A 21,457-nucleotide genomic window follows, 5' to 3' on the forward strand; every position below is an offset into this window, starting at 1 on the left:
TTTGAGATGTTAAGCGTCTAGTTCAATGGTCCATAAACTTTTTTAAAGCACATAAACTCTTGTTCAAATTAAATCTCAGGAGAAAATCCAGTACACAAAATAGCTTTGTTGGAAGCAGAGGTCACATCCTGAGGGTCCAAGGAGTCCAGTGTGAAAAGATCCAACTCTGGAGCCACCTGAAAAGGCCATACCAGCAAGAGGAGGTTGATAGATAGTTTGACAAACCAGCATCAAGAGCCGGGTGTATCTCTAGGGGAGGCAGATGTGGATATGGGGAGGAGGGAATGCATCCTCCACACATGAGATTGGCCTGGGAGCACTAAGAGAGAGAAGCTGCCACCAGGTACCCACTGTCTCACCCCTAAAGTCCTCACCCTAACTACCTACAGGAGATGGGATGAAGAAATGAGCGACCTCCTGCCTCTCACCGGTTAAACAGACTTGTTCTCCATTCTTCACATCCCATTCCTGCCTCCTCGCCTTGCCTCCCCCATACCTGTCAGCTGGAATGCGCTTTTCCCAAATCTTTGTCTATCCAAATTTGCCCTTCAAATTCACGTGTCACCACCTCTTGGAAGCCCTCTATGATTGTCCCCAGCCAAAAGTAGCATCCCTTCCTCTGACCTCCTCCAGCTAAGAGTCTGAGGGCTCAGTTTCTCCATCTGTGAGATGGGACTGTGAGGACTAAGTGAGATGATCCAGGTAAAGCCCCCACATAGTCCTGGCATACAATAGGCACTCAGTAAATGGCAGCTGTTCATTATGATGTTGTGGTCTCCCCCTCCACCTAGGCAGAACCACAGCTGCCTCAAGGTCTGACACACAGTAGGCATCTACTGAATACTCACCAGGTGACCAGCAGGTGGCCCCACACCCCAACTAAGCTGTCCTGACCAGCTCCTCTGAATCCCAGGAAACTGGTTCCCTTGAGTCACTGGTTGCCTTCTCCTGGTCAGGGGAAACAGAGAGAGGGCAGAACTGGCAGAGTCCTGGTAGTGTCTGGTAGCAGACACTTGCGTTACATTGGTGACCAAGGTTTTGTGGCTTGGCCACCCCTCCCCTCTTCCACTGCAGTCCTGCCCCACCCTTGTGAGAATTACTCCCATTTAAGAGGTAAGAAAACTGAGGCCCAGCAAAGTGCATTACCTGCCTGAGACTATAGAGCATTCTCATAATCCACCAACTAGTGGCAGCATGTCTTCCAAGGGTGCAGGGAGGATCTGGCCCGGATTAATAAATGTCTCATTTTACTGATAGGGAACCTCAAAAGGTGAAATAGCTTTGCCCAAGGCTTCATGTAAACCAGAGCTGAGATCTCCTGGCTCCAAACTAAATAAGCCCACCCCACTGCACACACAGCGTGGGAGGTGGGCTTCCCAGATCCTTCCTTGCCTGCTGGCCTCAATTCCAAGGGGTGAACATGCTGGCTGTCCAGAGGGACAAAGGGGAGAATTTTATCCTGCTGGGTTTGGGGGCAGCTGTAAGAACCCACTAGGGATTCAAAGGCTCAGCCCAAGACAGCCAGGTTCACAGACAGCTACCCGGGACCTGTGCCCCCTCCCCACGCCTGCCAGAGAGAGAGAGAGAGTTTCAAGCAGCCCTGGAAGCATCGAGACCCCTGCAGAGGTTGCGGCAAGCTGCATTTGGAGGCTCAATTCCGACGCTGCAGTGGAGGGGCTGAATCGGGGCGCAGAGGGGCTGGTGTGGAATAGCAATGAGCCAGGCTGCTGAAAGCCGGCCAGCACCAGGTTTGTAAGACAGAGAACGCTGCTGTCGGCTGGGTCAGGGGGAGCATCACTGGGAAGAAACGTCTCTCTCTCTCTCTCTCTCTCTCTCTCTCTCTCTCTCTCTCACACACACACACGCACGCACACACATGTGAATACACTTCTTATGGATTCTTTATTGAAAGCACCTCGGGAAACCACATGAAGCCCGGGCAAATGCATGTATCTGAATAGGACAATGTGAACATGTGGCCCCTTGGTTTCTTAGCTCACCTGATACCAGCTAATTGTCAGGATTTGCTCCCATTTCATAGACAGCCACATTGAGGCCCAAAGAGTGTGATCTGGCCAGGCATCCAGCCTCCCAACCCTGGCTTGTGAGAGTTGTACCTGATGCCAGAGATCAGGGGGCCAGGCCCTGGGCTAGGTGTCGCTGGGCCAGCCTCCTCAGGGACTCTTGGAAGTGGCCACACAGATATGGGAGATCCACGGGCAATCCTTCCCTCCTCTCCTCTGCTAATTACCTCTGCTGCACCCCTCCCCACCTAGTCATAGGAAGGGGCATGCCCCCACCAACAGCAATGGGCTAAGTATGGCCAATAAGAAACCTGGGAACGGCATGCAGACAGCTGAGCAGATGCCTCCCTGCTAGGACTATTGAAGCTCTGGTCTTGCATGTGGAGAAGGCAGTACAGAAGGAAGATCAAGGCCAGCCCCCGAGAGAAGCACAGACAGGCAAAGTTGAGGGGCGCACAGAGTCCCTCTGTCCCTAAGGCCCTGGTCCTGCGATTCTGCCTTCAGCCTTGCAACCTACCAGGCACCCTTCCCAGCCACTGGGACATAAATTAACTCTTTGGCTTAAACTGCACAATGACACCTCCTTCGCAAGCCACGTCTTTCCTTCATAGAAAATATCAAGTCCATGATTCAACATGTATTTGTGTGATATTTTGTCCTTCTCCCTCATGTGTGTAAACACCCCGAGGTGAGACTCTATCCTCAGCTTCCACTGCTGCCTTCCTTGCACCCAGCACAGGGTCTCCGGGAGTGGGCACTAAGTAGCCAAGTGAAGGAGTCCGTCTGCACCTCTGCAGCTTTGTGACTAGACAGACTTTACCTGCCTCTGCAGCTGGCTAGCGTTTCACTGGGCAGAGTACATGACAAGGGTTGGTCTGAACCACAGGCTCTGTGAGGCCCCCAGAATTCATTTGGGGACCTCAGGGGTCCTTCAGAAGGGTGGGCCACCCCTTCAAGGATGAAGCCCAGGGCTGGAACCAAGGTCCAGGAAGCCCATATGATGCTGTTCTGGAGAGCAGGTCCTTGGGAGTGAGAGCCCATGGGTGGAGAAAGCCTGATTTTCTGGGTGAAAAGTCCCAGAGGTAGATTGGGGGCTGGGCTGCTTTTCCCTTGAGCAATTTCAGGTACTTCTCTCCTTCCTGACAGCTAAGGATGCTGGGGTGGCAAACGGGTGCTGGACACGAGCCATGCACCAGGCACCCCACTAAGTACTTTACACATCATCTGTCCGATCCCCCAGATGTCTCCCCAGAGTGGACATCATCAACCCCAATACACAGGTGAGGAAATCAAGGCGGGAAAGCGGGGAGACTTGTCCAAGGTCACCAGGCTAGGAAGCAGCACTCAGCTCAGGTGGCTTGCCTGTCCCCGCCTTCTAACATCTCCCGCCCTCCCTGACACCCTGAGGGGAAGGGAGGTGGGGGGAGGAGTGCTGCAGGTGTCAGATGAGCTCTTGGGAAATGGAGAGGACAGCAGCTGGGGGAATATGTCAGTCAGGGTCCCCCTCGAGGCTGCCCGCAAGGGATCCCTGAGGCCTGAGGGTGCTCCGTCGCTGGAGTAGTCAAAAGAGTCTCCAGCGTCCCGCCCCCTCCCCTCCCCGACATCCTCGCTGCCAAATGAAATCTGGCAGCTTCTGAAAATAGCTCAGCGCTGCAGCAGGCGCTCTGCCCGCCCTTCAGCAGGCTGGCACACAGCTGGGGGTGGCCACTGTGGGCAGACGCTGGCACACACCAAGCCGGGGGTGGGTGTCACACACGTAGCGCACCGGGCAGCACAGAGCTGGGGGCACGGGGCAGCTGCCATCCCTTAGCTCCCATGACCTTCCCATGCCTGCTGAGGCCAGGGTGGACCTGAAGTCAGTCTGGCATGTTTACCAGGCCTGAGGCACCCTGTCCAGCAGCAGTGAAATCACTAGTAGGTGTGAGAACATGCCCTTAGGCCACTTTTGTCCACTCATATAGACAAAGAGAAACTCAGAAACAAGGGGAAAATGTCAAAATGTTGTTTACTAATATCTGGATGTAAAACCCAGCAGTGTTTTACAAAAAGTGTGACCACCCTATTTGACGTGGTCTAGGATTTCCCTGCCCATGAGAGAAGCGTAAGGAACCAGCCACAGGCCGGGGGTCAGGCACTTGCCAGGCCCATATCAGGCGTTCAGCACCCTGAGGCTGCCTGGGCAGTGTGGGGCTGGGTGACCCTGGACCAGCAAGGAAGGGGCACTCTCTGCTCTGACTCTGCCAAAGCCAGGACCAGACCCTCTAAGCGTCACACAGCAGCCCTCCGCTGCCTCGGGTCTGACCCGGAGGATAGAAAGAGACCCCTGATTAACGGGGAGCCCTTGGCCCTGCCCCAAGCTCTCCACTCTCGCAAAAGTGCACCAAGAGACAACCCCTGCCATCAATCAAGACAGAGTAGAGGATGAACAGTTAAGGAAAGGCTTTCCTGCCTGGGATCTGGTGAGCAGGTAGGGGCAGGGTAACTGTTTTAGCTTTTGTCACAGTGACATTTCCAAAGTAAAAAAAAAGGGTTAAAAATACCTCCCACTCGCAGTGAGACGAGAGGCTACTCTTTGAGTGGGGGGTAGTAACAGGATGCTGGGCCCATGGACTCTGTGCAAGGAGAACTCCAAGGACCCTGTGGGATGGGGCTGCAGCAAGACAGGGCTGGACCACCCAGAGAGCCAGGCAGACTGACCCTGCAGCCTCAGGGAGACCAAAGAGGGGTGAGCCTGAGAGAGGCATGCAGCGTGAGGGAGAGCAGCCTCCCCAAGAAGGCACACAGACCCTCGTTTGCCCCTCTCCCTCCCTTGCTCACTCACTCAGCATTCAGAGACGGCAACTCTGTCCCTGGTCACCATGACAACCAGTGGCCGGATGCCGTTCCCAAGGCCAGGCCCATCTGCCCACCCTCCAGGGAGCTGTTTCCACAGAAGAAGGGACGCCCAGCCACAACTCCCAGTGGCCTAGAAGTCTAAGGCCATGCCCAGGGCAGGACAAAGTCACAGTTCATTCAGGCCACTCTGGTCAAAGGCACTGCAGCTGCAGCAGGTGGCTCCCTAGCCCCCAGGTTTTGGCCCTTGTCTAGGGCCTGAACCTGGGCTGGAATTCTGAAGGATCAGGGCCACGTCCCCCCATCCTGAAGTTCCAAGTGACAAATTAAAACATAATAAAAATAATCCTTTTGTTAAAAACCATGAGCCTGGGCCCTCTGGGTCAGGGCCTCAGGCCCCTCCATTGTGTCCTCCAGGCTGAGGCCCAGCTTCCCCACAGCCGCATGAGCTACTGATTGTTGCAGCCCTGAGAGGCCGAGGAGCTGCCTGCCTGCTTCTTCCTCCGCTTGTTGAGGAGCCGGTTGTTAGAGGTCTGCAGGTCCTTGATCTTCACCTGGTCATAGTCCACCCGCATGGTTGCCAGGGCACTGGTCATTTCCTCCTGGGGACAGATGTGGGGGGAGGGCAGGTACACTGACCTCAAGAGACATCACCTCCTGCCTGAGTAGCCCCTTAATAATATCAGTGATGGCAGTGACCATCTATGCTGCCTGAGAGCCCCCTGTGTAGCCAGCACTGGGCCCATCCCTTTGCCTCATATGAGCTTCACTCTAGTCCATTGTGGTAGACACTGAGCTTATCCAAAAAGGCACAGAAAGTATAGTGACTCCCTGGGACCATACCAAGGGTAAGTAGGGCAGGGACTTGGACCAATGTCACCTGCTCAGAACCACAAGGCCTGCAGGGGACGCCGTCTTGCTGTGCACCCAGGGCACCAGCGCCTGAAGACTGTGCCCTGGTTGCCCCAGGCTCTGAGCTGCTGCCCCATAGGCTCAAATCTGGCCTCCCCTAAGTCTAAAAGCAGGCTGACCACCCTCCCAAATGTTGCAAATCATAGGAGGGATTATGGCCAAAGCTTGTTCGGTTTGACCCCAAAGCCCCCCTTCACTGAGGGCGTGAGCCAGGAGCACCACCCTGAACGGGGTAGCGCAGCCCAGTGCTCCAAGTGACACGGTCAGACCACGGCTGCAGTCACTGACATAAGGCGAGAGGGGACCGAAGACCCAGGTTCTGGGTGGTCACCACCGTGGAGTCCCTTTTTCCAAAACCCTGCTACTTGCAGGGAGGCTGAGGGAGAGTCCACCCACCTTGACTTCATCCCAGTGGTCTTTGTCCTCCTGCAGCACTCGGGCTGTGTGGAGTGGAGTCTGTGGCACCACCATCGATTGCTGGAAGGAGCCCCAGGCCCGTGGATCAGACCCTGCAGGCACCCGGGACAACACTGGCTGCCCTACCCCACCCCCTTTCTTCCAGTCTCAGATGGGGAAACGGGGACTCAGGGAGGTGAAGGAGCCTGACATGAGTGGTGGCAAAGGCAGGTTATAGGTGGGGCACTACCACACATCTGTGGCCCACGGCAGGGACTCCGGAGCCGTCACTCTTCTGGCAGCCCTGCTCAAGCTCATCACCCTGCCCACCATAGAATGAGGTGGCACTCACGTTGATCCAGGGATGGTTCATGAATTGTGTGATGGTCAGCCTCTCTGTGGGGTCTGTCTTCAGCAGGAGGCGGATCAGCTGCTTGGCTAGTGATGAGAGGGGAGTGGTGAGGCTGCGAAGTTCCTCAGAGCCAGTCCCCCCCTCCCAGAGACCACCAGCTCTGCACACACTCCCAAATTCCTAACCCACAGAAACACCACCAGCTCTGCACACGCTCCCAAATTCCTAACCCACAGAAACAGTGAGCTAATAACCGTTCCTTGTTTTAAGGCATTAAGTGTTTGGGGTAATTTGTTAGGCAGCAATAGATAATTGATATGAGGCAGACTTGTTTGTGGTCTCCAAAGGGAAAATATGAACAGGAGTTAGAGGAAGTTTTGAGGAGGCAGGTTTTGAGCCCATTTGGCTCAAATATAGAAACTGAGGTTCAAAAAGGTTAGGTGACTTGCCTAGGACCACAAAGCTGGGATGTTGGGGAAGCTAGGATCTGAATACAGGTCGGTTTGACACCAAAGTGTTCTCTCCCAGAAGGAAGGCTTATGGGGTCCAGTGGAGCAAGATGGGGCAGAGATTCACTCACCATCCTCAGAGACCTCTGACCACTCAGGATTGGGGAAGCCATACTGGCCCAGGCGGATCCTCCTCTTCATCCCCGGGGAGATGGCCTGGCCCGTGTTGGAGTAGAAGGGCGGGAAGCCGCATAGGCTAGGGGAGGGCAGAGGTTGTTCGGCACAGGTGTGGGGGAAGCGCCAGGGTGGACCCATTCTCCTCCCCCAAGACCCTGACTGGGGAGACAGGCAGCCAGACACCAAGGCAATAATACCAGCCCTCAGAACTCTGGTGTTCATCCCAGGACCACCATATGCCCTTGGCATGGGGAAGCCTTCAGGGAGCCTGAAGAAGAGGTGTCCCATGACCAGAAGGGAAGGGCAGCCTCCTTGAAGAGTGACCTGCTCAAGCCCCTCACCAAGGATGGCGGGGGCAGAAGTGGTTCTGAGGGTACACGGGGTTGCAGGAGATGGATGGTACTCACAGGATGTACATGATGACGCCCAGGGACCACATATCACATGACTTGTCATACTTCTCTGGACCCAGGACCTCAGGAGCTACCAGGGCAGAGAGCACAGGAGGGGCCTCAGTCCCAAGGGTCCTCAAGCCCAGGCAGGAGCCTAAATCCTGGACAAGGTGGAGAGCAGGTGCCCAAGCTGGGGGATGGGGCAGAGCAGATTGGTGTCTGGCACCTTCTGGGAAGGCGGCATGTGTGTGAAGTTGCGGGAGGAAAAGAAGCTCCCAGATAAAATAATCCCAATTTAGACTGGGCTGTAAGAAATGATAGCCTCCTAGCTACTTTGGGCCATCTCAGTCTTGGTGTGGGAGGAGAGGGAGAGGAGGGCAGTCTGGGGTTCGATGGGGTCCTACCGTAGGTGAGAGGGCCTCAGCCCACCAGCTGCCCTGTGTCCCTTGCCACCTGAATGTACAGCCGAGGTCATGGGTAAGGAGGGGCCACGGCCAGGGCTCTGGGTTCCACTGTCAGCCTGACTACCATCCCATGGGGCCTTGGTCTTCCCATCTGTTCAATGAGATGGGTAGGCCGGAAGATTTCTAAGTCAAAATACTGCAAAACATGTTCTGGTAAACAGAGTGCCATTCCAGCTGTCTCAGGGGGCTTCCCACCCCTTAAACAGCTCTTGGAAGGCTTATCCTGAGGGAGAAGAGCTCTCTGTAAAACGAGTCATCACCCCACTCTCTGGGAAGGGGCACTTTCAGCAGGGACTTCTCCAGATCTGGGGGCTGCCCGCTCACAGAGGAGCAGGGAGCTTTTCCAGGAAGCGTGGGTATGTGTACAACCCCGGGTCCCATCCATGCCCTCACCTAAGGGACCCTCTCCCACAAGGCAGGTGGCTGGTACCCTGCATCCCTCTAATGTAGGAGGAAATGCCTGCCCACTTTCTGAATATGACTCCCAGGAAGATAAAAACCAGAGAAAAACAACCGCAGTTGGGCTCCATCCCAAGCTGATGGCAGCCTTTTATCACGTATATATTTAGAGCCGCTGTGATGTCATTCAGCTCACAGGCCACAGCCAGAATTTTCCTGGATCTATTTTCAAAAGCAGAAGCTGAAGTTTGGGAGAATATTTTTGCAACCTCCGGCCCCCCAGTCACCGCCTCCTCGCAGACAGAATCCTCCCCTCCCTCCTCACTGGGCTTTAACCCTTTGGCTTCTGCACCCTACTGGCTGCCCCATACCACAGCAGGGTGAGGCGGGTGTGGTAAAGAGGTACAAACCATATCCCAAGGACTCACCCACATAATAGGGAGTGTAGCAGGGAGTCTGCAGGGCATTTTGGGTGGTCTCCTTGGCAAAGCCAAAGTCAGTGAGCTTGAGTACCCCATCTTTCTCCTTGGACGTGTAGAGCAGGTTTTCAGGCTGGGCCAGGAAAAGAAAACATTAGTCTGGAGTTAGGCACCAGGTGGGGGCAGAATCTTCCCTCATCCAGATTGATGCAGGAGGAGCCAGGTCCATCTCACTAAAAAGACCTGGGTCTTGGCAACCAACAACATGGGCCAAATATGGAGGAGACTAATGTGGCTGAGAGGTGACACCTCATCTCACAGAGGGGAAACTGAGGCAGTTGTTCAACCAAGGCTGCAGATAACCGAGTGCCATGGAGAGCCCAGGGGCAGGAAATTCTGAGCTTGAGTTGGTGATGCTGCCTTGAGATGCCAAAATGAGGGTTCCGGGGGAAGGTGGGCTGCAAGCGAGCCAGTGCTGCCAAGCACACAGCCTGTACCCAGCCCAGAATGAGCCTGCAGGACAGCCCCCCTGAGGTTGCTCCGGGAGCTAAGACCCCAGGAGCTGCACAGAGGCCATCTTTCCTGGTTGCAGAGCACAGAGAGTCTGAGGGATGAAGGCAGTGGGGAATCTGCATGGAGGAGGCAGCCCTGAAGCTGGTTTTTAATGAATGTGTAGGACCTAGGCCCATGGAGAGGAGCGGCAGAGCTGGGGTAGAAGGATGGGTGTTAGATGGAGTTCCAGTTTGGAGCCAGTGAAAGCTATTTCTCAGGTCCTGTTTGAGATGATGCAACCTTGGACTGGGATTAAAAACAGGGAAGCAGTTTTGGTCTATACAAAGGAACCTTCTCCGCAGAAGGCTTTTCTCCGATTGGGAGAAAAAAAGGAAGCCAGGGCCAAAATAAAGCAATGGTTTATTTTGCAAAATAAAGCAAAGGTGAGACTGTTGCGGCTCCTCGTGTATCCAAAATCAAAGAATAACTGTATGGGTTGGCAGTAGTCAGCCAGAGGAAGAACCTGATGCAGCAGCTGGGCCCTCAGGTCTCCTCTGCCCAGTCTTAGGAGGAAATAAGCCTGGGGGTGTCATGCTCTAAGTGTGGGCCTGAGGGCCCAGGAGTTGCAGATTCTACTCTGATGGTGGCTGGCACATGCAAGTGTGTGCATGTGTGTATGTAAGGCTGCCTCGGTTTGCATTTCATCCATCTGATCTTGATCACCTGTAAGAGTCAGTCCTCCCTGGATAGGAAGTTTGGAGAGAACATCTCTCAAGCCCATCCACTGGAAGGGCAAGCAGGTCCAGCAACTGGGATTACCTCTGCTCCTTCATCCAGTGCCCAGCACATGGCTTCTTTCCCCTAAAATGTTGACATTAGAAGGCTCCACCTATGGAAACTGTGGCTGTTACTTCACGGAAGCCCCAACATTGTAAGGCAGCCCCTTCCTGAGGCCTGGCATATTGTCACCACAAAATCCTTGCTGAATGAACAAATGAATGCACGAATCCCAGTGCAGCAACTGCACAGCCTTGAGCAAGACAATCTCTCTCTGAGCCTCGGTTTCATCTGTCAAATGGGTAATGGCACCCATCTCACAGGGCTGGGTGAGGATTCAATGAGATGCTTATCAGGACTACTGGCTTGAAGTAGGCATTCAATTATTCTTATGGCTATTGGGATTATACAGTGTTTGAAGGAAACAAGGAGACCCATCTGGCTAGAGCAGAATGAATATGCTGGAACCATGGGAAAAAAGGCTGAGAAGAGCAGTCTTGGCCAGGGGGAAGAGGCCTTGAATGCCAACCAAGGAACGTGGCCTCCATCTAGTGGATGCTGGGACCATTGAGGGTTGTGGATGGTACTCTTTTCCCGGGTCTCCGAACCTGGATCCTGGAGCCTCACCTTGACATCTCGGTGGGCAACGTTCCAGCTGTGCAGAAACTGGATAGCGGTGCCAATATCCCGCATGATCTCTGCAGCTTCTGCAGACAGAGATAGAGGAGAGGGTCACTGATGTCAGTCAAGGATCAGGCAGCCTAGGGGGCCCCACCCATCATCCCTCCTGGGAAAGCACAAGGTGGTGCACTCCTCCCACCCAGGGCCCCCATCCCATACCCATACCCTGGTCACCCTAGTTTCCTTTGGGGATGCCCTCATCTCATTTGGGGCTCTTTCAGCGGGCCTGGGCTACCTCTCCCCAGCTCAACTGTTGGTTGGCACCAAGAGGCATGGAGTCCTCCATCCCAAGGCCATGGAGAGCCCATCTCTGGCAAAGTGTCACAGACTCACAGAACCCCTTGGGAGATAAACACTCTGTCCCACCCTCTCTTATTCAGCTGGGGAAACTGAGGCACAAAGAGGAGCAGGGCCTTGCCCAGCATCACACAGAAACTCTGTGTGAGCCATCTCAGCCCAAATCCCCAGTGCAGCTGCACGTACACACCTCTCTCAGTGAAAGCTTGGTCGCCACGCTCCTGAATCCTGCTGAACAACTCACCGCCTTCCATGCTATTAGAGAAAGTGGGCAGGGAGGTGGAGAATCAGGCATCAACCTGCCCCCACCCCGAGCCATGGGCTCAGGCCTCCAGCCCTGCTGTTCTTCTCCTGGGGAACGGTCACCTTCAGCCTCCCTGTGCCTTGCAGAGCCTGGTGCATGGTGGGCTGTTGGCTTGGGTGGGTTTAACTCAACTCTTAGAACTAGGGGAGGATCTTAACCAGGGAGCACCTGTGTTCCCAGGGGCACTGACCCTACCTGGCAGCCCCACCCTCATCCAGGTTTCCCCAAGTGAGGAAGGAGATGTCAGTTATCATCATCATGGCCACTGTTTTCTGAGCACCTACTGTGTGCTGTGCCCTGGGCAAACCCTTTGTGTGCACTGCTGTGTAATCCTGGGCTGGTCCCTTCATCTCTCAGTGCCTCACCTTCCTCTTCTGTAAAACAGGGATTATAGCACCAACGTCACAGAGTTGTGAAGATTGATTCAGGAATACACATAGAGCACTTAGAATGAACAGGGTGAATGCTACATCAAGATCTCCCTCCACATTTTACATGGGAGTTACAGCGATTCAGAGAGGTTAGCAGTTGCCCAAGGTCACACAGCTAGTGGGTGGCAGAGCCAGGATCTGAACCCCAAATCTGACTCAAGAGCTGCTACACTGTGGGGTGAGGGGGAACTTTAAAGGCAGACAGGGAGGAGCTGGAGGCCAAGACACAGGGCCCAGGGTCTGAGGAAGGTTAGGGTTGAGCGACAGTGCTCATGGGAGAAGCCCAGGGTGGAGAAAGCCGCTGGCTCCTGGATCTAGGCCCTGATCACCCAGCACCTGGTGGGGCCGTGGGAGCACCAATCCAGGTGGGAAGGAGAAAGCTGAGGGGACAGTGTACTTCCCACTCTTCCCCACATCTCTCCCCCACCCCCTACATTCAGCTCTTCCAGCCCCTCCTCACAGAGTGGAAATCATACCCAGGGAGGCCATATTAGAGCCCCTGTGGATTCCTTCCCACCCTTGCAGGAAGGCCCTTGTGGCCAGCTGTGCAGGTCCGCGACCCTTCAGAGGCTGGCGGGGGGCCTCCCAGAGATGCTATCTGAAGAACAGAGACAGCCCCTAAAGAATGGCGGGAGCCTGGGGGCCACAGGGGTACTAATGAGGCGCTGAGGCAGGGTGGGCCAGCATACCATTCCATGACGATGAGGAGACAGCGTTTGCTGTGATGCATGTTCTCATACACATCCAGGATGCGCACAATGTGGGGGCCGCCTGAGGCTTTCCAGTGGTGGTCCACCTCCTGCCGGGCCTTGGGGCTGTCATACAGGAGCTGAGGGCAGGTAGGCACAGAAGGTTGTCAGGCCTAAAATCCACTTCCCCAGAAGCCACCCAGTAGTGCCATTGCCCTCACTTTGCAGACAAGGACACGTAATCTCAGAGAGGCCTGTGACCTGCCTAAGGTCCCCCAGCTTATGAAGGGCAAAATGAGGATTCACATCCAGGTTTTCCTGATTGGTGGTCCAATGAGCCTCTGGACCTGATTGAGGGTCAGCTTCAAGCAGCTTAGCTGGTAGCTCAGGAAGCCCTGAAAAGTAGCTGAAAGCTTGGAAGGACTCAGAGGCCAGAGAAGCCCCTGCCTCCCTTCTTGGGGACAGCAATTGAGGTGGAAATTGAGTGGACTTCATAGTCAAATCACGCATCATCTGTGAGACCCCAGGCCAGGAGCCACACATCGCCAGAGCCTCATTTTTACAGTGAGATGGCATGAGGGTTTGTGGACCAGAGGTAGAGGTTGGCAGAAAGGAGGACCCTGCTCGAGTGAAGTGACCGCCTGGCGGGGTGAGGTCTGGGCTTGGAGCTAAATTCCTCCAATGACTCACTGTGACCTCAAGCTAACATTCACAGCTCCAAGCCACAGCCCACAACTCTGTAAAATGGAGTAATAATAGTCATCCCCACAGGATACATCACATCAAGGCAGGCAGCACGTGGGTGGGCATCATGATCCTTGTTCAGGTTAACTCAGCCCTGGGCTGTGGCTGTCAACCTTACAGCCAATCACCGGAAATGAGCAAGACCCTGAAGTGGTCATGCTCAGAGGAGGTGCAGGGGGTGGAGACGTCAGCCTGCAGGGTGAGGTGGCCCAGAATGGGGAGAGCAGGGACAAGCCATCCCCCGAGTAAGGCTGCTCACATTTGCTTCCTGGCTGAACAGGGCTGAAGACCAGGGCTGGAACCCAAGATAGGCTCAGACCAGCTCCATCTTGCTCAGTACCCGCCGGACCCTGGGCCACCCTGGGCCTTGCTTTCTTCTCCTGCAGGATGGTTTCCCCTCTGCCAGGGCATGTGTGGGCAGGCTCTGGGACCAAGCTCTCTAGGCAAAGATCAACTGGGGCAGAAACGAATCCCTGCATCTGCTTGACCCTTGGTCTCTGGAGCTTGACCCTAGTGTGGGGTGCAAGGAGCTGGGCAAGCCCCTCCACCAGCTCCGGGGTTCCTTCTCCACTAACCAGTCCAGAATGGGGGTGTGCATGGAGACGGCTGCAGGCAGACACTCCCAGCCTGGAAACCATGGATCCCTTGCTCGTGCTGCCTTTGCCTCCTCTGTTCTGCCCACACAGCTCCCAAGTACCGGCTTCTTACTTAACAGCACTGTGGGTGAGGCTTGGTCACCCCCACTCACCACATCAGCTCCCCCCACCACACTGTGTCCTGAGGTGACTCAAGCCACGGGCACCTCAGGCTTTAGCCACAGGACCAAAGATGCACCATCCTCCCTGCCTGCTCTGTCCTCTCTGCACCCCTTCTCTGCTTGGCCTCCTAACACTTCTCCCTGCCTCCTGCCACCTCCTCCCTAGCCCACCTGACCATGTCCTGCCAGGGCCCCCAGGCAGGCTCCTGGACCCTCTCCTCACTCTGCCCTGCTTCTGGTACCCAACCCCGATATCAGGGTCCTCTCCCTTCTCTCCTAAAATCCCAAGCTCACAGCTGAAATGCTTTCGGTGGGGTCCTCAGCCCTACCTCTTTCTCTCTGGTCCTTTACTACCTATCCCCACCCCCTAGTGCTCTGTATAAAGGCCACCTCCTCGCCTGGCATCCAGAGCTCGTCTTCCTCTCTCAGCTCATTTCCTGCTACCCTGGCCCCAGAGCACTTGATTCTGGTCAGAGTGATGTATGTTCTGATCCCAAATAGGCCTCACTCTCTGCCTACGCCAGGTGCACTCTTGCTCCATCTCCTCTACTGGGCTAACTCCCTTTTTCTGAGGAAGGTTCTGGTGTCAGTTCAGACGTCTCCTCCTCTGGAAAGTGCTCCCAGCACCTCCCTCAGTGGTTTTTGCCTCTGTACCTCCACCAGGCTGGAAGCAGCTTGAAGGTACAGACAGGTCGGGATTACCTGGGAGTCCCCGGCTGGGGTCTGGCAGAAAACACTGGGCTCCTGAACAAACAAAGGATGGGATGATGGGCATGGGGCTGGAAGGAGACAGGGGTGTGAAAGGGAAGGGAAGAGGACGATGGATGGCCTGAGCCTGCACCTTGTGCTTTGCTGAGGAGGAGAAGCAGGTGGAGCTGTCCTGAGCTGGAGCCTCTCAATGCCTCCCACCCTACTCAGTCCATATTTAGGATCCCATTTACCACATGGATTAAAATAGTCCTTCTCTGAGTGCCAAGGCTCTGAGAACAGGCACAGGGGTGGGGAGAGAACTGCCCCTAGAAAACACAATAAATGCCTCCAGGTCTCTCTAAAGGGGAGATTACAGAGCCCTGCACCTGGGCCCACCCAGGGCCAGCTGCCAAGAAATCTCCAGGGCTGTCTCTCTTGATCTCTCAGGGTGACCTTGAGTGCATCCCCAAACCTCTTAGAGGCTCAGTGTTCTCATCTTTCTTCCCCCCTGCCAAAGTCTTCTCCTCTCCTAGGAGTACCCCCAAAGACACCTCCTCTCAGAAGCCCTCCCTGACAACCTATCTAAAGAGGACCTCGAGGGTCCTTATTCTCCCCTCATCCTTTATTTTACTTTCTTTCTATATATGCTTGTTTATTGAGGTACACTTTACATACACAGATCTCAAGAGTCCAGTTCAATGAATTTTGACAGTTGCATACACCCTGTGACCCACACCCCATCAAGACAGAAAATGTTGCCAGCTCCTCAGAAAGCTCCCGCATCATCACCCTTTTTTCCTCCCTCCTGTGCATCACTTGCTCACGACCTACAATTAACTTGTTCCTTTGATAACTCTTTAAACAAACACACACATATAGATGTTACACTTTCAGTATGCCTGGCTCTGTTCTGAGCACTTGATAAACATTAGGAGGAAGGGACTTTATTACCACCATTCTTTAGCTGAGGAACTGAGGCACAGCGAGGTGAAATAACCAGCCCCAGATTATGCAGCTGTTTCCCCAGTCAGGCTGGCATTGTGCTGCCTCTGGCCTCAGACTGTGGACCCCCAAGGGCAGGGCCAGTCTGCCTGGTCACCTCTGGGTCCCAGTACTGGCACAGAGCACTGGCTCAGATAATATCTGTAGATTTCATGAACAAATCTATGAAGTGGGGATAAAGGGAAGAAACCCTCACAACCCATCATGAGGAGAGAACAAGATTAAATTGAGGACCCAGGAAGGCTCAACAAATGAAAGACATGACAACCTGGACAGACTTCCTCCCCACTGTACCTAACCTACCCTCCCTGGTGAACTTTACCTCCTCTTCCAAGGAGCCCATCCTGACTCCTCCAGCCCACAAGGCCATTGCTACAAGTTGGCTTCATTCATGCAAGTATATGAGGCTTCATTATCCTTCACGAAAGGTGTCCCCCAGCAAGAGCCCCATCTTCTCAGGCATGGGAATGAGCACAGGGCTAAGAGACAGGAGCCCCAGGTTCTACTCTTATTCTCAGTGTGACCTGGGGCTGGTCCTTTGCCTCTCTGTGTCTCTGTTTCCCTTGTGTTAAGATGCAGGGCTTGGGCTAGACTGGGGGGGATGGGAACCACAGGGAGGACCCCTGGTCAGGGACTCCTTGCAAAGTGGGGTCAGTAGTCCCACTCTCACAGCACTGTCCCCATGGAGCAGCCTCTGGTCTCCACTGACCCCATATTCAAATGCCTGAAGCTGCTGGGGGCCACCCGGTGTCTTGGTCCCCAGCCACAGCTGGGAAGAAAAGAAGATGGGGTGGCCTTCTGACAACACAACACACCTGTACCCCATCCTCACTCCCATCCTACATCCCCTGAGCCCCCCAGGGGTCCACCAAAGCTGGAGGGTCTGTGATGGCTCCTGGACAGCTCCATAGCTCCAGCTAGTGCCCAGCAGGCTCCCTTATACGCCTGTGAGACGGAACCCTGGCTTCCTCCTAAGTGAGGGCTCCCAGCTCTCCTTGAGTTGTGGGCCCCCACTGAAGTTACACAAGCATCGAATTTGAGACCATATTTCTTTGATCAAATGACAATGCTGTAGCCTCAGTCTTTGATTACGTGGTTTCCACCTCTCCCTTCTCCCCTCACTCTCTTTTGCCAACTTCTCTCACCTACCCCCAGAGCCCATAGCCAGACAGCCGAGACCCTTACCAACCCCACCAGACAGTGGACCCCAGCAAAGGTTGAGGGCAGAGAGGCCCACGCCCCTCCAGCTCTCCAGGTGGAATGGGAGCCTCAGAACTGGCCAGGCCTCCTCCCTACCTCCACGCTGTGTCCCTTTCCACCCAAGCACAGGGTTTACATGTAGGTGGAGGAACTCTTGAGTTCGGGAGCTGAGAAAACAACAGCATCATTTGACTGTTTGGAAAACAATTTACAGTTTACAAAACACTCTTTTCCCTTATCTCATGGGAATGCTGGTGCCACCCTGTGAGGCAAGCAGGGTGGGACCATCAGCCCCAATTTATAGAGTGAGGAAAAAGAGGCTCTGGAGGATGAAGTCATTGCCCTGGGGCCACCAGGATGGAGTAACGTAAGGCTGGACAGGGAGAACAGGACTCCTGAGAGAGCATCCAGACAACCCCTCCCTGAGGGGAAATGAGAGGAGGGGGTGGCCCCAAGTCAGAGAGGCACTGACCAAAACTACTACTTGCAAGACTTGGGAAACTTGTTCTGAAATAAATGTGTGCATAGGTGCATGGGTGTGTGCACGAGCAGGGATGTGAGTAGGTGTGTGTATGTGTGCATGGAAACATGGGTAAATGTACACATGAGTACATGCACATAAGGGGTGTGTGCATGGGTGTGTATGGGTGTATGTGGTATGGGGCTGGGGAATGTGTGTCAGTGTGTGGGCCATGGTGTGTTTGTGTCTACAGACTCTGTGATGTTGATTTTGATCCCTTCAGAGAATAAGGCCCATCCATCTGTCCATTTATTTGTGCAATATTTTCTATTTCTCTGAAGTGCCTAGCAGAGAACTGGGCACAGAGAGGTGCCCAAGAAAGACTGGGGGTCTTGGGCTTCCCTTGTGGCGCAGTGGTTGAGAGTCCGCCTGCCGATGCATGGGACACGGGTTCATGCCCCGGTCCACAGGCCACGGAGTGGCTGGGCCCGTGAGCCATGGCTGCTGAGCCTGTGCGTCCGGAGCCTGTGCTCCGCAACGGGAGAGGCCAAAACAGTGAGAGGCCCGCGTACTGCAGAAAAAAAAAAGAAAGACTGGGGGTCTTGCTGCTACAACTCAACCTGTGACAGCCTTGTCTGGGCAGGTGACCAAGCCTAGACCCTCTGCTCAGACCTCCTCTCCCACTGAGGCCCCATCTCCACTGCAGGAGCCATCACCTCACATTGCCCAGAGCTGTAAAAGTACTCTGTCTGCCTTCCTAGAGCATCAAACAGAGCTGGGATGTCTGCAGTGACTCTGTAAGACACAGCCTTGGGACCAGCCCCCAACACCCTTCTTCATCCTTCTTCCCAGGCCCACATGCCCACCCACACAGCCAGCGGCCACATCCAGCTCACCCCAGGATGGGCTCTTTTCAAGTAAAAGTGTTCACAGTACCTGTCACACACACACACACACACACACACACACACGAGGCCCCAAGGCCCGGGGCTGGACAAGCAGTCTCTCCCACTCCATCCCAACCTCCACACTCCCAGCCAATGAACCTGCAGCCCAGGCCAAACTGCTGTGGCCTGTGCCGGAACACACACTCCTTCCAGGGGAAGACAGCTGGTTTATAATCTCTCCCATCAGTGAGGCAGCAGCAAATTAAAAAATATGAACTCTGGATTTCATGACAGCTCACAGCCCAAGAGACATTATTATTAACCCTACAGCAAAGGGAACCTCATGGAGGCCAGGGATCCACTTCCTCTCACTGCTCTGTGGGCCACTAAAGTCCCATTATTTCCACTTTCTTGGGATTCCAGCTTGGTTTGATGCCAGAGGATAGAGAGGAGAGAGGCAGGAAGGACTGCTGTGTCCCCCAACACCTTCTCTCCCACCCTGGGGGTCTCACCCCAGCCTCAGGCAAGGGCAGGATGGAACATTCAGGAGCTGCATCTCCGGGCTGTCGATTACACCACAGTTACACACGCTCAGCGCCAAACACTCAGGCAGTGGAACTGAACAGAATATTATGGGAAAATCTAGGTTTGCGACTCATTTTTTTCACTGTGGAGAACCCCAATTCTCTACAGAGGGAGGTTATAGATGAGAAAAAGCACTTTGAATTTACTAAACTCCCTCCTTGTTAAGAGTTTTTCAACTCAGCCATATCTGAGGTCCCTTCTGGCTCCCAGTTCTGTAATTATTTGGGATTATTTTCCCATGGGAACATATCTCTAATTTTATGAGAGACATCGCTGGAAGAGCAGGATTCATTTTACAGCCAGCTGTTGAGACCACCCTGCCTTGTGCTGTTAGCAGCAGGTGGTTATTAATACTCTGCACCCTTGCCCCTGGCCAGCTAGTGGGACCCCTGCTGGCTGCTTTGCCTACTTAGAGCAGAGGCCATAGCCTCGGGATGGGGTGGTAGAGACTGACCTCAAGTTCAGGGTTTGAAGCAGAAGTTTCCTTTTTAAGGCCTCAGTATCTTCCTTATAAACCCAGACTCATCCCCCCGTCACTGACTTCACCCTCTCCCTCCCCACAAGGGCACCAGTGCTATTTGGAGAGTTGCTGGTCATGTCAAATCTAACTTTTTAGCCCTGGTTTCAAATTAGAGCCTCAGACATGTGCCATTATTCTCTCATGCACTAATTTCCCCAGCTTTCGTAGCTCATTAAGAGAGCTAACGGAACCGATTTTGCAGCTATGGATTAGTTGGCCCCATGCCAGATCAGACCTCGCTTCGTTAAGTTCTGGCCATATCCTGTCCTCCGTCTCACCCTGTCTGTTCACTTCTCCTCCTCAGCAGCTTAAGTTCCAGGGAGGTCGGCTCACATGATCTACTGACCCCAAATGCCCAGGCCCCAGCTGAACGCCTAAGGACTGACGGAGTCAGGACAGGGTTAGCACACCCTTCATAACAACCGTCCCTCCCTGGTGTTTGGCCAGTGCTGTGTTGGCCACAGTCCTTGGTCACAGATATCGCCTCATTCAGTACTCATCACATCCTGAGGAGAACCAGCATCACCCTTTTCCTGTGGGGAGCCTGTGACTCTGAGAGGTTAAGTGACTTGCTCAAAGTCACATAGCTTGGTAGTGAGAGTCAAAACTTGGATCCAGACCTGTTGGCTTCTAGGCAGTGAGGGCGATGCAGGTGGCTGCTTTGTTCCTTTCATGTGTGGAGCTTGGCCCCACAGCCCTGGGGCTAGACCAGGCTCTGCCCCTTGGCGGTCATTACAACGGTGGTGGATGTTCACAGAGCCGCTGCCATCTGCCAGGCATGTTACACACCTTCAAAAAGGACATTACTGGGGCTTCCCTCGTGGCACAGTGGTTGAGAGTCCGCCTGCCGATGCAGGGGACACAGGGTCGTGCCCCGGTCCAGGAAGATCCCACGTGCCGCGGAGCGGCTGGGCCCGTGAGCCATGGCCGCTGAGCCTGTACGTCCAGAGCCTGTGCTCCACAATGGGAGAGGCCACAACAGTGAGAGGCCCGCGTACCGCAAAAAAAAAAAAAGGGCATTACTGACCATCACTTTCAGCTTAGGAGACTGAGACTCAAGGATATTCTATAGCTTCTCTGGGTCACATGGTTCACACATAGCCACCTCCGAGTCCAGGAGTCCTTTGGACAACAGGATTCAACCCTCATGCCCAGGGAGGACTGCACATTTTACAGATGTCTTCCTGACCCCTACAAACATTTACTGGCCCTGCCTGAGGGTCAGGCCTGGAGCTGCAGCTAGGAATGCTGCCACAGGCACTCCGTACTCAAGGATTTGGGGGTCTATGGATGAGCTGCTGCCAATTAGGACGCTTGATGAGGATGTAGGCCCTAGGGAACTGTGCCTGGCTCCTTCTCTTCCCTTCTCCTTTCTTTCCAGATCCAGAACCTGGCAGAGCAGGCAAGATGGGGAAGGCCAGCCCCGGGAAGAAGGAGGGCCCCCAAACAGCTGCTCCCATTCCAGGCCAAGGGTGGGGTACCTGATGGCCGGGGCAGGGGTGGGGGGACCAGGAGGAAGTGGCTGACTGGCTGGGAGCCTCCCTAATCACCTCCCACCAGAGTCCTGGGAGGGGAGGAAGTGGCTGGGGCTCTAGGCCCAACGTCTTTCTAGGAAGCTCTGCCAGCAGGAAAGCCAACACGCGTTTTGAAATTGTCAAATCTCAGGAACACAAGAACTCCTTAAATTTGCCAAATTTTGGTGGCCTCAGTTTGTCTGCTTCCTCCCAGCCCCAGAAAACGTGGAAACAAAGGCAGAAGTGCCAGGTCTGGGGAGGAATAGGGAGGGGTGGGGGAGGGGAAGAATGCTTCCAGAAAGAGGGAGTTAAGCTAGGCTCCCAGGCAGGGAAGGAGAGGACCAGTGGGAACATGAGTGCTAGCTGGAGCAGGCCAGGTCCCAGTGCCCCAGGCCAGGGTCCATGCACTATGAAAGACCAGCTATGGCCACAGGGCTCTGGGTCAGACAGACCTGCATGCCAGATGCAGAGGCCAGTTCCATCCTCCACTCACCTGCGGCTTCGGGCAGGCCATTCAACCTCTCTGAGCCTCACTGGCCCAATCTGGAAAATGGGGACAGTGACAGTACTCATGTTCCCAGGTGGCCATGAGGACAGAATGAGAACACAGA

The 21,457-nt window shown here is 54.5% G+C and overlaps 1 protein-coding gene across 7 annotated transcripts in view; it reads right to left on the minus strand.

The window, feature by feature from the left end:
• Positions 1 to 4,004: 4,004 nt before the first annotated feature.
• Positions 4,005 to 21,457, minus strand: part of MAPKAPK3 (MAPK activated protein kinase 3) — a 39,245-nt gene continuing 21,792 nt past the window's right edge. For 2 of the 7 annotated variants that reach the window (XM_032649672.1, XM_032649671.1), the window contains exons 3-11: positions 12,488 to 12,627; positions 11,254 to 11,318; positions 10,713 to 10,792; positions 8,826 to 8,949; positions 7,550 to 7,625; positions 7,097 to 7,221; positions 6,517 to 6,602; positions 6,165 to 6,245; positions 4,012 to 5,458 (exon numbers count right to left, since the gene is read on the minus strand). In XM_032649672.1, coding sequence (XP_032505563.1) covers positions 5,306 to 5,458; positions 6,165 to 6,245; positions 6,517 to 6,602; positions 7,097 to 7,221; positions 7,550 to 7,625; positions 8,826 to 8,949; positions 10,713 to 10,792; positions 11,254 to 11,318; positions 12,488 to 12,627 — 930 coding nt within the window. In that variant the 3' untranslated portion in view covers positions 4,012 to 5,305. Of the gene's footprint in view, positions 5,459 to 6,164; positions 6,278 to 6,516; positions 6,603 to 7,096; positions 7,222 to 7,549; positions 7,626 to 7,645; positions 8,090 to 8,825; positions 8,950 to 10,712; positions 10,793 to 11,253; positions 11,319 to 12,487; positions 12,628 to 21,457 lie in introns of those variants that run through there. The other 5 variants (XM_032649667.1, XM_032649673.1, XM_032649666.1 and 2 more) reach the window with 4 other exon arrangements.

Source organism: Phocoena sinus, chromosome 11 (assembly GCF_008692025.1).
Source record: "Phocoena sinus isolate mPhoSin1 chromosome 11, mPhoSin1.pri, whole genome shotgun sequence".
Classification (NCBI taxonomy): Eukaryota; Metazoa; Chordata; class Mammalia; order Artiodactyla; family Phocoenidae; genus Phocoena; species Phocoena sinus.